The sequence below is a fragment of the Pseudophryne corroboree genome, chromosome 5 (genome assembly GCF_028390025.1).
Source record: "Pseudophryne corroboree isolate aPseCor3 chromosome 5, aPseCor3.hap2, whole genome shotgun sequence".
Taxonomy (NCBI): domain Eukaryota; kingdom Metazoa; phylum Chordata; class Amphibia; order Anura; family Myobatrachidae; genus Pseudophryne; species Pseudophryne corroboree.
The window spans coordinates 765,500,000-765,518,136 of NC_086448.1; the positions used below are offsets into that span (position 1 = coordinate 765,500,000).

Here is an 18,137-nt window from a genome sequence, read left to right on the forward strand (position 1 = left end):
GCACTATCCCGGACCCATGTTTTTCCAGAAACTGGGAAGGGATGTGCCAAGTGTAAAAATAAAAAGTAAAAATTTAAAAATAAAAATCCAAGTGTGGATATACCACAAGCCTTGTTCGTGCTGTGAGCACCGAAAAAACACTGAGGTCGTACACTGAGGTACTCGGGGATATGGAGGGGGGGGAGGGTCCTAAATTTAAATATTCAGTGCCCTTGTTCGGCTACGCCCGTCCATATCCCAAGAGTACTCCAGTGACCCCTAGTGGATGATAAAGAAAGGACACTTTGGAAACAAGAGTACCTACGCAGTACCCTGTACATGTAAAACTTTCTATCACAGAAAGAAAGGACAAAAATAATTCTCATAGAGCAAGAGCTCCTTTCCTGTGCTACCTTCAGCACAATTTTAAAAATGGAGGGTTGGGGGGCGTGAAGGGGAGGAGCCAGCTGTGCATAATTTTTTTAATTTTACATTGTGCTACCTCCGGTCTACAACTTTCACACCCCAGCTGTTTAAAGAGCTCCAGTATCCCCTAGTGGATGAAAGAGAAAGGATGCTGCTGTGGTGTATGGACCCTTTAAAATTGTATTAAGCAGCTTATAGAAGATTCCCACATTTAAAACTAATTTTACTAACTTTTGACACCTAACTTTTAGATACCTTTATTCAGATCTGCTTTACTGTACAGATTTCCCAGGCAACCACAATACAGTTAGGAAGTGCAGCATTCGTAGAATGGCTTCCTAAACATGGCAGCACTTACAGGAGAGGGTCGTGAAGTATCACCAACATGGATACACGCCCAGTTGGGGTAAAAGCTAGACTATTTCTTGGGTGGTATATGATGGGTCTAAACTTTTAAAAAGTTAAACATAAAAACAAAAAGATGAAAAACTTTCTATAATAGGAGTATGAAAACCACTATTTTCAGCATTTTAATACCCATATCTCTGGGGAAATATCTACACAGAGAATATTGGGCCTACTTCAGGCACATTTTATCTCTAATGGGTAAAACCATGTGCACTGCAGGGGGGGCAGATATAACGTGCAGAGAGAGTTAGAGTTGGGTGTGGTGTATTCAAACAAATCTAAATTGCAGTGTAAAAATAAAGCAGACAGTATTTACCCTGCACAGAAACAAAATAACCCACCCAAATCTAACTTTCTGCACGTCATATCTGCCCCACATGTAGTGCACATGGTTTAACCCATTAGAGAAAGATTTTGCTGCTGCGATCAGGTCTGAATTAGGCCTATTGTTCTAAAGGTGGCCATATACTAAGCAGAGGTATCGCATGCAGCCTTGCACGCGAAACCTCTGCAACTCCCTGCCGGCAGCTATATAGCATACAATACGCAAGTGATCCCATTCACTGCTCCGGGATACAATGTGTCCTTGGTGCAGCAGTGACAGTCTCCAGATCCAATAAGATGAACACGGTACCATGCATTAGATTGGAATCGGAAGTAAATAACACACGATTTGACACTTTTCACACTATCAGCTAGATGAGTCGAAATAGTGTAGAAAAGGGCCAAATTGTACTAGTGTATGGGGGCCTTTACGAGGAGGGGAGAATATCTTGTTCGTGTAGCGAGATCATACAGATGCACAGTACAGGTTGAGTCTCCCATATCCAAAATGCTTGGGACCAGGAGTATTAAGGATTTCGGATTTTTCTGTATTTTGGAATATTTGCATACCCTAATAAGATATCTTGGGAATGGGACCTCTACACACTGACTGATACATGCACAATCAGGATTTTGGTACTTACGGATAAATCCCTTTCTCCGATTCCACAGGGGACACTGGAGCGCAGTTACAATGGGGAAATATTAGGCAGTAACTGGGAGCTGGCACTTTAAAACTCAAACACCGTGGCTAGCTCCTCCCCTACTATGTCCCCCCTCCAAGCCAGTCTACGTAAAACTGTGCCCGAGGAGAGCTGGAATAAACTAACGTTAAAGTAGAGGAGGTTAACGCCGCCATGTAAACCAGGATAACACGAAACAAACCTGGAACCTAACCTAACAAAAAGGTTAACCTGAACCCAACAAGCAGTCACATAGTGATCTGCAAACCATTAAGCGAAAAAGGAGGAAACAGCGCTGAGTGGGCGTCCAGTGTCCCCTGTGGAATCGGAGAAAGGGATTTATCGGTAAGAACCAAAATGCTGATTTCTCCTTCATCCACTAGGGGACACTGGAGCGCAGTTACAATGGGGACGTCCCAGAGCTCCCAAGACGGGCGGGAGAGCGCGGAGAGTCCTGTAAAACCGCTCGGCCACACTGTGATGCAGAGGCCGCAAAAGTGTCAAATCTGTAGAATTTGACAAACGTATGTTGGCCCGACCAAGTAGCCGCCCGACATAACGTAGTCATGGATACCCCACGAGCAGCTGCCCATGAAGGCCCCACAGAAAGCGTACAGTGCGCCGAAATTGAAGACGGAGGTTCTAGAGAGGCTGCCAAATAAGCTTGTCTGATGGTCAGCCAAATCCATCGAGATAAGGTCTGCTTAGAAGCCGGCCAACCACGGCGGGCAGCATCGTATAGAGCAAATAAGGAATCGGACTTCCGAATAGCCGAAGTCCTATCCACATAGATCCTGAGTGCCCTGACAATGTCCAATGATCTCGAATCTGGAGAGTCCGAGAGGGCCGGAACCACAAGTGGCTGATTGATGTGAAAATCGGACACCACCTTAGGTAGAAAAGACATGCGAGTACGAAGCTCGGCCCTATCAGCATGAAACACCAGGTAAGGAGGTCGACAAGAGAGCCCCAAGTTCCGACACCTGTCTGGCCGAAGCGAGAGCTAGGAGAAGGACCACCTTCCAGGTGAGATATTTCATCTCCACTGACTCCAGAGGCTCAAACAATGAAGATTGCAGAAAACAGAGGACCAGATTGAGGTCCCATGGCGCTGTCAGAGGGCGAAAGGGAGGCTGTATTCGTAGAACCCCCTGAAAGAAGGTCTGAACTTCCGGCAGCAAGGCTAACTTCTTCTGGAAGAAAACCGAAAGAGCCAAGACCTGCACCTTCAGTGAACCCAGGCTTAAGCCTGCCGAGAAACCCGCCTACAAAAAAACTGAGAAGGCGGGCTAAGCGAAAAAGTGAAGGAGCCAACTCTCGATGTTCACACCAGGCCACATATGCCTTCCAAATACAGTAGTAGTGAGACGATGTGACTGACTTTCTAGCCCGAAGCATCATTGGTATAACCGTACGAGGAATCCTCCTTTTTCAAGATGGCCTTCTCAACAGCCACGCCGTCAAACATAGCCTGCGTAAGTCTGGATAAAGAAAAGGACCCTGTTGTTGAAGATCATCCTGTAGTGGTAGGGGCCAAGGCTCGGCCACTGACAACAGGTGTAGGGTGGAGTACCAAGCCCTGCGTGGCCAATCTGGAGCCACCAGGAGGACTAGAGCGTTCTCTCTCGATGCGTTGCAGAACCCGAGGCAACAGCGGGAAAGGAGGAAAGAGGTAAACGAACTGGAAATTCCAAGGAGCCGTGAGGGCATCCACGCCCGCCGCCGCCGGGTCCCTCATTCGAGAGTAATAAAGAGGCAGCTGATGGTTCAGGCGGGACGCCATGTGGTCGATCTGTGGTTTTCCCCACCGGCGGACCAACTGCCAAAACACCTGGGGATGGAGTGACCACTCCCCCGGGTGCATATCCTGTCAGCTGAGATAATCGGCTTCCCAATTGTCCACTCCTGGAATGAATATCGCCGAGAAGGACAGAGCATACTCCTCCGCCCAGAGAAGGATGTTGGTGACCTCCCCTCATCGCCGCACGGCTGCGTGTGCCGCCCTGACGGTTGATGTATGCTACCATCGTGGCGTTGTCGGACTGAACTCTAACCGCGCAGCAGGTGATGCGCCTGAAGCAGGGCGTTGTATAACGCCTGTAATTCGAGAAGGTTTATGGGGAGAGCGGATTCGTGGATCGACCAGCGCCCCTGAAAACAATGTTCGAGGTTCACTGCCCCCCATCCTCGCAGACTTGCGTCCGTGGTGAGGAGAGTCCAATCCCACACTGCGAACCGCCTTCCTTCCAACAGATGTGCCGACTGGAGCCACCAGAGAAGCGACGACCTTGCCTTTGGAGATAGCGTCACCCGCTGATGAAGGAACAGATGAGATCCTGACCACCGATGTAGATGACACAGCTGAAACGGTCAAGAGTGGAAGCGACCGTACGGAAGAGCTTCGAACGTCGCTACCATCTTTCCCAGAAGACGAATGCACAGATACACTGACACCCGACGGTGTCGAAGTACCGACCTTACCAACGTCTGCAGAGACAGAATCTTGTCCTGAGGAAGGAAAACCCTCTGACAGACCGTGTCAAAAATCATCCCTAAAAACAGCAACCGTTGTGAGGGGCATAAGTGAGACTTCGGGAAGTTCAGGATCCACCTGTGCCGAATCAGAAGGTCCTGCGTTATCCGGATATTATGAAGTAACAGGTCTGCAGAGCGCACCTTTATGAGCAGATCGTCCAGATAGGAAACAATTGTCACACCCTGCTTTCGAAGGAGGGCCATCATGACCGCCATGACCTTTGTGAATACTCTGGGAGCAGAAGAGACCGAACGGAAGGGCGTGGTACTGGAAATGAGCGTCCTGAATCGCGAACCGGAGAAAGGCCTGATGAGGAGGCCAAATGGGAACATGTAAGTATGTATCTTTGATGTCTAAGGACGCCAGAAACTCGTTTTGCTCCAAACCCACAACAGACTGGAGGGACTCCATCTTGAACTTGAATACCCTCAAATATGGATTGAGATCCTTCAAGTTCAGGATTGGTCTGACCGAGCCGTCCGGCTTCGGTACAAGAAACAGGCTTGAGTAATAGCCCTGTTTCAGAAGATGAGCGGGAACAGGGATCAGTACCTTTGCGGATAGAAGCTTCTTGACAGCTGCCTGTTAGGCAACTCTTTTGTCGTCGGAAACTGGTAAACCCGTGGTAAAAAAAACGCTGGGGCGGTCGGGTTTAAAAATCGAGCTTGTAACCGCAAATGATGAGATCCCTGACTCAAGCATCTGGACAGGACTGTACCCAGGATCTCCCTGAAGTCCCACAGACGAGCTCCCACCCTGTGGTCTCCCAGGTGGGAGGGAAGCCCGTCATGCGGTGGTAGTGGTGGAGGACTTAACCTCTGACTGGGTTGAGGCTGTGGAACCTCTGCCCCTACCCCTATGGCCACGGGAGGCGGAAGCTCCTCCCCTGGCCTGGCCTCGAAATCTGGAAGGGGCACGAAAGGATCGAAAGGAGGGACCCCTATAAGGGCTGCGAGGGGCTGGAGCAGCAGAAGGAAGATAAGTCGACTTACCTCCGGTGGCCTGAGAAATACAGGTATCCAGACCCTTACCAAAGAGGACCTCTCACGTAAAGGGCAACGCTTTTGCAGCCCGTTTGGACTCCGTATCCGCTTGCCACTGCCACAGCCAGAGAGCTCTGCGGCAAAAATAGCTAAAGCGGAAATCCGAGCACCGAGAATACAGATGTCCTTGGAAGCCTCGCAAAGATAAAGGGCTGATTCCCAGATGTGTTCTGCCAACTGTATCAGCTGATCCGCCGGTAAATCGTCCCGAATTCCAGAGGACAATTGCTCCGCCCAAGCTTCCATCGCTTTGTTGACCCAACAACCTACCTGCGCCGGGCGATGTAATACCCCCGCCGCCGTGTAAATAGTCTTCAAGGTGGATTCCAACTTCCTGTCCGACGCCTCCTTAAGCGAAGTCGCTCCAGGAACAGGCAGAACCGTTTTCTTGGACAGATGAGACACCGAAGGATCCACAATCGGAGAGGTCTCATAACGCGTCCTGCTATCTGCGGGAAAAGGATAGGAAGACAACAGTTTTCTCGATACCTGAAACGTCGCGTCTGGATGTTTCCAGGCTGCCGTGATGAGCGCATCTAGCTCCTCCGAAACTGGAAAAGTCAACGGCAAGCATTGGTTGGTGCCAAACCGTGAAGGGCGTAAGGCGTCCTGCTCCGTCTCCTCCACCTGTAATACTGAGCGAATAGCAGTAATAAGAGCCCCTATACCCTGAGCTACTGGTTCAGAGTCCTCGTACACCTGATCGTCATCAGTATCCTGTACATCTACCACCGCCTCATCTGAGGCATATCATCGTCAGAGTCCTGCAACACAGAGGTTAGCAATCTCTTTTTAGAAGCCTGTGGGGGAGGACTAAAGGATGGTGTTTGGGTAGGGATTACAGCCCTAGAGAGCCCTTCCACTGATTTTGCCAGGGAAACAGCCCATGCTGGTTCTGGCTACGGTACCGGGACAGGCTGTCGGACCCGGGTCGCCTCTCTATCTTTCCGAGAGGCCTTCAGTTCCCTAGTCAGCAGGGACATAAAATCTGTGAGCTGTGCTGTCCATGCAGGGGTGCTCTGGGGTTCTAATGAGGGCTGGGCAGATGGTTCTGACCCACCTTCCTCACCTAAAAGGTGCCCCTGTCTCTGTGCTGCCTTGGAGCCTTTGCTTGACATGTCAGCACCTGTCACCCTCCCACACAAAAACAGTAATAGGCAGAAAGGCAGGGAGGGAGAGGGGGAGGGAGAGGGAGAGGGGGAGAGGGAGAGGGGGAGGGGGGGGGGGGGGGGGGGGAGAGCAGGGAGAAACGCAGCCACAGCAGAGTGTACGCAGCCTAAAAAAGAATAAGTGCCCCCAGTGCCCCCCTGTAATACGCACACTGTGATCGGAGTGCTGTATCTCCCGTGTTGCAGCCTGGAGGAAATGGCCGCCAGCGCATGCTGAGCCCAGCGGAGGAGAGCAGGACTAAGCTCCGCCCCCTCCGTAAAGGCACCAGATTCAAAACTGCTTCGCGCCTCCAGCGGGATCCCCGTGCCGGCTCTGTGAGCCGTGCCGAGCGGGGAACCCAGCGGAGGGTGCGAGCCGCGGCCGCCAGGACAAGCAATCAGAGCAGGGGAGCGGGCACTGTGAGCCACGGCCGCCGGGATTCCTAAGAACGAAGGGCAGGGAGTGTGAGGCCACCGGGGGAAGCAAAGAGTAGAAGCTATCTTGTGTAAAAACAGGGCATGCTGCTACTTACTGTTGAAGATTTGTACCTCTCTAGTACGTTTTCTTCTATGCTGGAGCACAGCTTTTTTTCTTGGTGGTGCGGCCCCGACGCGCGCAGCGGTGTCTGGCCGCACGTACTCACCGCTGCCCGCATCTTCTGCCGACGGAGCGGCCCCGACACGCGCCGCACGCAGCGGTGTCCGGCCAGCTCCGGAGAGCTCAGTGTCTCCTTCAGCCGGGGCCCATCCCGAGCCGCACGCAGCTGCGATGGGACCCCGCCGGCAGCTTCCCGCGGTGCAGACTGGCAGTGGCAGAGCTGCCAGTCTGTGTGTGTGTAAGAAAGAAAAATAAAAATTCTTCAGAGAAGACTCAAGTGTGACCAGCTCCCTCTGGGCACAAAACAAGGACTGGCTTGGAGGGGGGACATAGTAGGGGAGGAGCGATCCACTGTGTTTGAGTTTTAAAGTGCCAGCTCCAAGTTACTGCCTACTATTTCCCCATTGTAACTGAAGGAGAAAAAGTATTAGTACATAAGTAAGGAAGTACCATTATGGGACAAGATCGCAGTAACTACAAAGCAAAAATCATGCCACAAAGAACAATGACAAAAGAAAGCATGAAAGGGTTTTCATACCTGGTTGATGTGCTCTGCTCCTGTCCATGTAAAGCTGCAGGTATCGTTACAACAGAGAACATACAGAGGGGAGTCATCTGCGTTGGTACCAGGGGGGCAAACCATTGCCTTGAATACATCCTCTTCCTTCTCATTCGCATTGGCTTCAGCTAGCAATGACACAAATGTCACGTCAGGAGCTTCAGCAGGTGTCACATATAACTTTGTCATGTTTCAGTACAACCACTAAAAACGATTTATTTCACTAAAACCAAATTTATTCATAGCCCTCTACTGCTTACCTTTGGCAATTTTCTGTGCAGTTTCAAGAATGGTTATAGCAGCTGGGTAAGCTCTGCCACTGACAGCAGACATGAAAGGGGTCATACCTCTGGCATCCCTGGAGGGAAAAAATAAAAGCAAAATCTGGTATAGAAAGTGAAAAGGCTTGTGCTATGTCTGCAAAGGAAAACTGGTTATTTACTGTCCAGCCATAAAAAATATGCCACACCCCTACTGTATAGGACTCCAGTGTCCCCTAGTGGATGAAAAGGAAATCTGCAGATATGATGACACCCCCCCCCCCCCCAACACACACACACACACGCATACACTTTTCTAAAATAGGTACTTGCGAAAGTGGTGGTTAAATTGTATGAGATTGCAAAAACATTTGGATAAACTGCAATCTGATACAATTTAACACCCATTGTAAGTAGCTCTGACTGGTGCTCGTCACTGTACCATTTTGTGCAACTATTTATTTTGTAGGTTGACTACTTTTGCTATAAGTAACTATGACACATTTTAAACAATTTTACTGCATATTTTGCTCCACTGTTTTATCCATTTTCCTATCAGTGACAGTAGCAACAAAGTCATTGTCTTATTGGCTGTGCTGTGTTTCTGCTTTTGGCTGTTAGCCAGTCAGCAAACAGCTGTCTATACACTATGGGATGTAGTTATGTGACCGGTGGTCACAATATTGGCATCTACATCCTGGACCCTCACTATGCCGACCAAGAGGGACTATTCCCACTCGTGTGTGTCCACCCAAGAGGCTTCGATACGCTCGCCCCCACCGCCGGGCATCTAAATGCCTGAATCCCGCCATCTGTACTGTGACCGGCGGTCACACATACCCAACCCTCTACTGTGATATTGTCTGTTTCTAAGGATACTTTGTAAGTAAAAATCTCTCAAATGGAGAGAAGCAGAATCTAGAAAGCTTATCTCGTTATACTGACTACTCTCAAATATTTTTTGAAGGCTACTGATGAATTGGTCTAATTTTTATATATGTATACCTACTGGGTTGTTTTTTTTTTTGTTTGTTTTTTCCACATTGTTGTTTCATTGTTTATATTTTGACGACCTAAGGAATACGGAAAATATCCCCCCTCTTTTCCCAATTTATACACCCGAGAACATTTTGTGTACCGTAAGTCCATTTTATAACCACCCTACGTTAATATAAGTTTTCATACTTGGTATGTTGCTAGAAAAGAGTGACTTTTCAAAAGGTATCTGTTTTCCTTCCCTGTGTTTGAATTTGTATACATAACTCTACAGGCGCACTAGCACCTTTCAATTTTTGTGACATTGGTGTGTTAATAGGATTTTAAATACCTACCGGTAAATCCTTTTCTCGTAGTCCATAAGGGATATTGGGGGCAGATTTAGTACGATGGGGTATAGACGGGTCCAAAGGAGCCAGTGCTCTTTAAATCTGTTCAACTGGGTGTGCTGGCACCTCCCCAGTATGCCCCCTCCCACAGGCAGTTATAGGTAAAACAGTGCCCGAAGGAGAAAGGACATAATTGAGAGAAGGAACATAACAATACGTGTGGTGAGATTTACACACCAGCACACCAGAACATAACCTGGCCAGCAACGGCTGGCAACAGAAAAAAGCAACAGCTGAACTGTAACACACGACGGATAACCTGCAGAAAGTCATCACATAGAGGCGAGCGCCCAATATCCCTTTATGGACTACGAGAAAAGGATTTAACGGTAGATATATATATATACACACACACACAAATTAAATTATCAATTTTAAAACCTACAGTAGCTATGATGTATGTACATATATATATATATATATATATTATATGATCAAATGTTAAGAGAAAATCATCCATCACAGCCTTGGTCACTTGCAAGTTCTGCAACTCAAATTGTCACTACCATGAGCTACACATACAACAGCCAAATACAGCTATCGTAATTATTAATGTAAGTTGTAAAAGTGAAATTTGCAGTCAGAGTAAGCTTGCGAGCAGGGCCTTCCTACCTCTATGACTGTTTGTTATTACCCAGTTATGTTTTATCATTGTTATTTCCAATTGTAAAGCGCAACAGATTTTACTGCGCTATATAAGAATCAAATAAAAAAAATCATGCATTCTTCCGTAACATAACATTTAATGTAAATTTTAAACTTCATCAAATAACCCAACAGTGTGGCAAGCCAAGTCCCCCACTCAAAAAAGGAAAAAACAACTGCATTTTGCAGAGTAGATCACAAATTAAGGTAATTAAAAAGGTAAAGAAGAAATCAATAACTTCATATGTAGAAATGTACGGGGGACATACTTGGCAGAAAGGAGGTCTCGTAGGTATGGCTGCAATACAATGCTATCGCACAGCAGTTTCAGAATAAAATGAGCATTAGCTTTCCGATCTTTAGACTCCACCACAGAAGGCTCAGAAGAAGGACCTACAACAAGAGTACAGTGTAAGACGCTATGAAGAACAATGAGGGGGAGGGGTGTGGGGCTTAGAAGACCCACTTCCATAACAAATGTAAACACCAAAAACAATCAACATTATTTAAAGATATTTGATTTAAAGCTCAAATCAAAGTCTAAGTAGTTTCACCTGGTATGGTTGATGTACTAGGCCCTTGACCTGTTCCAGTGGATGCTGTGGTAAGGGATCCTACTGCAGGGGCCAGGATAAAATCTATATCACCATCTGTTAGTAACGAGAGTTGGATGCTTACATACAGAAGCGTACGAGTAGTTTACAATCCTGGTTGTAATTCTACATATATAATGTGGTTCAGTATTCAGACGACTGAAGCATTATTACCGTCCAATGCATACATTTAAAAACACACACAATAGTAAAAAATAGATTGTCTGCATGTGTGACTTTAGCCAAGTAAAGCAGTGTACCCATGCACATTCTAATAGCTAAGGAAGTAGGAATTCTATGGGAAGAATCTAAGCCAAGAAGGCCATGTTCTCTTTATCTCCAGGTAGAGTACCACTGAAGATTTTTATAGTACTGACTGCACGAGTCAGAGTAGCTGCATGTGACTAATAATTATGGTCTATTTAACGTCACCTACCTGGATCCATGGCAGGCGGATCCGGCACCCAGCTAGGTGGAGCTATAGGAGGTGAAACTGGATCCTGGTGATCACTGGAAGCTCCAGCTTCATGTCTACCCAATCCTGCTGCCCGAAGAGATCGCCTCATCATCTCTCTAAGTCTCAAGCTGAAAATGAACATAAATTATCCTTCATGCAAATATCTACTGGTTATGTACAATGTTTACAGACTACGATGCATACGGTAATTTAAGGCTATACCTATAGAGTAACCCTAAACACCTGGACAAAGTGAAGGGACATTTATAATAAAACCATAATGCTAGAGAGATAGTTTTTACAATGATGAATGCTCAAGATTCACAGTGACTATGCCCATAGAACCACACATGTACATCAGTAGACAGGACACCCACAGATAAGAATGAACAAAAAAAAACCCCCACAAAGAATTAAAAGGATGATCTAACAGACAGGACAGACAATATTAAAACAGCAGATCATGGAGCTACTATCCACAAATATCTTAAACAATCCAATTTGGGGGGAGGTTAAGTTAATTTTGACAGTCAAACATGTTTAAACTAAGAATGCCGACACAATTACAATGCTTTAACATTAGTATGGCATCCGCATCCTCTGCTCTATATCATGTTGCCAGCAGGTCATTATGACTATCAAATAAGCATAACGATCCTTCAAGAGGTACAGGGTGATTTGGGCTCAGAAGGGCGGGAGAGGACTTTGATTAATCTTGTTAGAAAAAGTCCGCATGAAGCGCACATTTACCTTCGGCTGCTGGAGGACCCAGCCCGATTTCCGGGACCATTACTAGACACCACGGAGATCGCATTGGCTATGGCTTCGACAGCGGAGAGTCTCTCAGCAAACGTATTCCTTTCGGAGCGCTCTGCTTCTGAAACAAAGAGAATAATCATTTGTATTCTTTAACAATCGTTGCTTCTCTGGGCGCTCATTAACCAGAAGCCAACGATTCTTGCAATAACTCAATGCAATGCATGAGCAAACCACCAGCATGTGTTTTACGCTTACCTTCCTCCTCTTTAGTCTCCTTGTTGCTGGTGGGAAAGCAAACTGACACACAGGCATGCAGGATGTTACGATTGCCGTCGCACCGGTGGCTGAGAAAGGTCTGTAGCATCTGGGTGTTTTGATCTAGAACTACACCCTGTTCCAGGTTCACCAAGTACTGTCTGCAGGCCTCATAATCACAGCGTAAGATGTGCTGCATTAGGGTTTGTTTCTAAATGCACAATATACACAGAATTACCAAAAAATACAAGGGTCTATAGGATCAAAGAGTTATTGATACAATTAGGGTCATATTTAATATGGGCTACTCTTAGGCTTCTTTGATTGAATTGGAAATTACTTTTTGCCCTGCACGTTTTCCACATGGATATATGGAAACAGAAGCCATATTTTCTTAAGTGATCATTCCCGATGCACCAGAGGTCATAATTTATAATCGCTTACCAGAACCACAAGCTAGCAGGTGCTTATATTGCACTACATCTCCCATATTATTAGTGGCAGGCAGAAAAAGGGATTTTTGTTTACTTACCGTAAAATCTCTTTCTCTGATTCCATCTGGGGGACGCTGCGTACTTACTGATGGGTTAGAGTGTGTGGGATGGGGGTTTGGCACAGAACCTACAGAAACTAACTCCTTCCCCCTCTAACCCCTCACATCTCCAGCCTACCAGCAGATTACCTCAGTTACCGTTTAGCAAAGCCGGAAGAGGCAGAACAGAACATACCCAGTAAACCATACAAAAATATGGGAGGGATCGCAGCGTCCCCCAGATGGAATCAGAGAAAGAGATTTTACGGTAAGTAAACAAAAATCCCTTTTTCTCTTTCATCCATCTAGGGGACGCTGCGTACTTACTGATGGGATTTCCCAAAGCAAGCTAATTAGAGGAGGGAGACCCAGACGGCATGGCAGTCTGCAAAAATTTGACGCCCAACAGAGGCAGTCTCCAAACCAAAAGCATAAAAACGGTAGAAACCTCGAGAAGGTAGACACGGAAGACCAGGTCGCCGCTCTACACAGCAGCTCGACAGATACACCACCGTGAACAGCCCAAGAGGCTCCAACAACTCTAGTCGAGTGAGCCCTCAAGGAATCAGAAAGAAGCAACGCCTAAGAAACATCAGCCTGCCTAATAGCAGAAGTAACAGCGCGCCACCGCGTTCTTAGAGGCCGGCCAGCCACTCTTGGGTGCAGCAAACAAAAACCAACAAGGTAATGTGGAAGGCACGAATGATAACCAATAAGGCCTAGAGCCGACCCGCCCCGGACGAAACCGTGACGACACAGGAAGCACAATGGCCTAAAGAGGAAAAACAGATACAACTTGTGATTGGTAGGTAAAGCCACCCTAACTGCATAAACCAAAAACACCGTAAGAGACAAGAAACCGCAACTCACGAGTCCAGAGACCGGAAAGGTAAAACAGGAGCCCTTCAGGAAAATAAATTCTAGAGCAGAATCCAGGCTCTTAAGATAATAAGACAAAGCAGTTCTGACAACTATGTTGTAGAAAAGACAAGTCGGAAAAGACTAAGAACTCCAGGTGAGTGACCGTTACAAAATGACAACAAATGTTCTGAGCACTGTGATTGGTTAGTGAGTCGGAAACATAGTAGGTCTTGATGACACTGTTATCCACAATCACGCCGTCACAGTCAGACGAGATAAAATCCCGGTGATGACGCAAAGGTTGAAAGTGGAGAGCCGACCGAATAGGTACCCTATAAGGAGCCCTGGCCACCCCGGCCTGAAGCATTGCAGAGTAGAGTCAATGGGCAAATCCGGACCGGATTAGGATGAGCGAAAAAAAAACAGTGGTCAAATGCAGTGAAGTACTCACTAGATTTTGCCAGAGGCAGCAAAAATATGCCAGATGAAAGTGACAAGGAGCTGACACGGCGTCCACGATTGCCACAAGGGGATCCCCGGCGCGATCACAGTACCAAGTATACCTTGAGGTCTACGTCGGCTAGTCACAGAGTTACACTAAATCCAGAAATACTCATTGATTTCACATACTTCAAAGAAACACCCTGACAACCAGCAAGTCCACTTCCCAGTTGCCCAGTCTGGAAACCGGAGATGATCAATATTGCAGAAACCCAAAATTCTGCCCTCTGCATATGTTAGATACTGTTCCGATGGCTCTCCAGCTACACGTGCCACAGCACAAGGTGATATAGGCCACAGTGGAAAGACCCTGTAGAAAACATTGATCTGGAGTCAATGCGTTGTTAACTGCCCGTAGATCGGAAGTGACATTTCCAATTTGGACTTTAATGTCATAGAAAACGCTAGAGTTGAAACCAAAAGCCGTAACGACAGACGTCTGACCGTGGTTATGACCCACCACGACGAGACAGAATGAAGTCCCATGGGTCAGACTTGGAATGTGTAGTCCAATGAAAATATATATATAGACCAATGAAAATCTTTTCGTATGTGAAAGGAAAGACTGAACTGATTAAGTAAACTCAATCCTGCCCAGGATTAAAACCCTAGAATCCGAGAATTAAGAAAACCGGCAGGAGACCGGGAGAATGGAGCCACCTGTAAAGTCCCCACTGTCCTGCAGAGGCAGTGTATGCCATGGAGTACTGACCCCTGTGGAAACTGCAGGAAAAAAGTCTATTCCGGTCAGTAAATCCTGCACTCCGTCATCGTTCGAGATATCTGGGATCGAAAAAGAAAATCCCCGAATACCAACCTCTGCGAAGGAAGAAATCCAGGGCCAAGGTCCGCTGTAGATGCGTAAGTGCATGAGACAGAGCCCCCCTTTATTTATTTATTTTTTACAACAACTGACCCACGATGGCAGCAATGGTGTGGTGGATAGCGAAAAAATCGCAATGATTAGAGTCTGTCTTTTGGATAAAATGTAAATAAGGGGAATACTAAAGAATCCCGCTTTGTACGTGTTCCCAAGATTCCGAATATATGTTTGTGATACAATTCAGTACCTCTAAAGGACCCGAGGATTCTGAGAAAGTTGGTCCCACCTACTGGGAACCAGACTGTCCGACTCCGTGATCCCTGCCGAGGACACATCGGAAGTCCGTGTTCTAGACGGACAAATGCCACCCAAAAGAATACATGTTTTCCTGACATACTTTAAAAATACACATGTTTTAGCTATTATACTCCGGATGAGAACCCACAACCTGGTATATCGCAGGTAGACATTTTACTGATAGTTTTTTGCTCCTGCCTGCAAATTAAACGCTTTAATCTGGAAGTAGAATTTCACGATTCGCAACCAAAACAAATATAAGGGTGTCATAGCCAGGGAAAAGATGCAACCTTGAGTAGACAGGGACTAGAGCTTCAGAGACCAAAACTGTCAATGGACAATTTGAAAAGGATCAGGTGACACCCGAATGGACAACATGCAATCTGCAACCAATTAAAAGATTAATGCATTAGCCAGGGTAGGGCGTAGGAATATTCTTGTGAGAATGAATACTAAATATAATAACCGCCTCACCGTTATCAATCTGCGGTGACTGTTAAGGTCACATACTGTACGATAGTAAGGGCAGTCATCGTAGGCTCTCCCATAATGGATGCGTCCACTGATTATTAGTGGAACCTTCATCAGGTCAGTAACTTCTTTAGCTAAATGATAAAGAGATGCTGTGTCTAATTAGGAGACCCTGAAACTGAACCGACTACAGTGTGTACTAGAGACAGGCACATGTCCCTGGAAATATAGACCTTTGCATCAAGTGTGGAGTCAGACTTCTAATCAACATTCTCTCAACGTGAAGGAAGAGGTGGAAACCAAGAAATTCAGTAAAATATTTCTTATTCCTACCCTGAAGGAACCTCCCTGTGAGGATCTCTCTCACCATTGTTTTCTCTTTCATCCACTAGGGGACACTGGAACAGTACTTAGACATTAGGGGTGTGAAGCTTGCAACCGGAGGTGTGGCACAATCTAAAATTAGCATTGTCTGCACAGCCGGTTCCTCCCCCTTCACAGCCCTCCTCCCTCAGTTTGGAAAATTGTGCCGAAGGAGGTGCAAGTACAGAAGGGAGCTCCTGCTCCTTGAAGATTTCTTTGATTATTAATTGATTTTCTTCTTTCTTTTTCCTTTTTATACTGACCCAATCCCTCCTAACTAAAGGGAGGGTGCAGGTTTTTAAACTAAAAGATGGTAAATGCCCGATCCCACCTAAATGAAAAGGGGTGCAGGCTTTACCAGATAAAAAGACTGCGTCCCCCTAATAAAAGGGGGACAAAATAGGATTTTGGTACTTACCAGGTAAATCCTTTTCTTTGAATCCATAGGGGGCACTGGAGTACTCTTGGGATATGGACGGCTTCGCAGAAACAAAGGCACTGAATATTTAAATTTAGAACTCTCCACCCCTCCATATCCCAGAGTACCTCAGTGTACGACCTCAGTGTTTTTTACTGAGCGAACAAGAACTATAGAGAGGTTGACAATGGAGAATTCCTATCACATAACGGACAACAACAAAGTTGACCCATAACGTTACTGTCAACTAAACAGTTGACACCATAACCGATAGACCCTTATAATTTGAACCAATCGGTGAAAATGTGTTACCATAAGCTCCTCTGAGCCTAATACAACCCTGGTAATGTGTTACCATAAGCTCCTCTGAGCTTAATACAACCCAGGTAAAACTGCTCTGGGTGGGCGTCCAGTGCCCCCTATGGATTCAAAGAAAAGGATTTACCTGGTAAGTACCAAAATCCTATTTTCTTTTTCATCCACTAGGGGTCACTGGAGTACTCTTGGGACGTACCAAAGCTTCCCTCGTGAGCGGGAGAGCTGTTTGACACCTGTAACAGTAGGCGGCCAAAGCTAGATGCTGATGCCGCAACCGTTTCATAACGTGTAAACGCGCACAAACGTGTGCACTGAAGACTATGTAGCCGCGTTGTAAATGCTCTACGACCAACTGGTCATGACATTCCCACAGAACCTGTGGAATGAGCTATTACTGACGTAGGCGACTGTAACTTAGCCTTAAAGTAAGCCTGACTTGTAGTCATTTTTATCCAACTGGATAATGTCTGCTGAGAAACTGGCTAACCCCAGTTGGCAGCATCCTAGAGAACAAACAACGTATCCGTATTACGAACTGTACGACCTGTGTAGACGTTCGGGACATATAGACGCGTAATGCGTGTAGCACATACAGAATTCTAAAATGTGCTTTAACACAGGAGCCACTATTGGTTTATTGATGTGAAAATAAGAAATCGGAATTCGTCCGAAGTTCTGCTTTGTCATGAGAAAACCCAAATCCGGTGGCTTGGACTACAAGGCACCCAAATGTGAAAACAAAGCCCTTGCCGAAGCTAAGGCTAGAAGAAAAACGTTTTCCAAGTGAGAAACTTAATCCCCATTTGTTGTAAGGGTTCAAAATATGAAAACTGTAAGAAATCTGAACCCAGCTTCAAGTCGCATGGCGCTGTAGGTGGGATAAATGGAGGCTGCACCTTGATGACACCTTGTAGAAAAGGTGTGTACCGACACAATAGAGTCAAATGTCTTTGAAAATAAATTGACTACACAGATACCTTCACCCTTAGTGCAGATAAACGCAGTTCTCCATCCCACCCCGTCTGTAAATTAACAGAAAACGGGTAACTTGAAAGATGATGTCGGAAACTTCCGAGCTTCACACCCACCTATATAGGCACACCAAATTTTGCAATAATGAACTGCCGTAAGCGGCTTCCTAGCTCGTAACATGGTTGGTATAACCAATACTGTAATGCCCTCGTAACATGGTTGGTATAACCAATATTGTAATGCCCTATGTCTTTTCTTAAGAAGGCGGTCTGAACCACCACCGCGTCAACCGCAGCCGCGGTACATAGGTAAATAGGGGTAAAAGAACGGTCCCTGTTGTAACAGGTTGGACGTATTATGAGCGGCAAAGATCGTGTGCGAGTATTCCTTGGAGATTCGAGAAGCAAGCTCTCCGAACCCCATGAGATATCACTATTATGACTGTGACGTAACTGTCTTATGATCCGTTTTAGCAACGGAGAGAGCAGCGGAAAACGGTGGAGCCAGATACACGAGGCTGTAT

At 46.4% G+C, this 18,137-nt stretch overlaps 1 protein-coding gene across 9 annotated transcripts in view; it reads right to left on the reverse strand.

Annotated features, from left to right (window-relative positions):
- The window catches only part of UBR5 (ubiquitin protein ligase E3 component n-recognin 5), a 253,650-nt gene that overhangs the window by 91,643 nt on the left and 143,870 nt on the right, over positions 1-18,137 (reverse strand). For 8 of the 9 annotated variants that reach the window (XM_063924221.1, XM_063924222.1, XM_063924219.1 and 5 more), the window contains 7 exons: positions 12,059-12,269; positions 11,795-11,921; positions 11,024-11,172; positions 10,549-10,644; positions 10,264-10,387; positions 7,965-8,062; positions 7,684-7,832 (listed from right to left, as the gene is read on the reverse strand). In XM_063924221.1, the coding sequence (XP_063780291.1) occupies positions 7,684-7,832; positions 7,965-8,062; positions 10,264-10,387; positions 10,549-10,644; positions 11,024-11,172; positions 11,795-11,921; positions 12,059-12,269 (954 nt within the window). The remainder of the gene's footprint in view (positions 1-7,683; positions 7,833-7,964; positions 8,063-10,263; positions 10,388-10,548; positions 10,645-11,023; positions 11,173-11,794; positions 11,922-12,058; positions 12,270-18,137) is intronic. The other variant, XM_063924220.1, reaches the window with a different exon arrangement.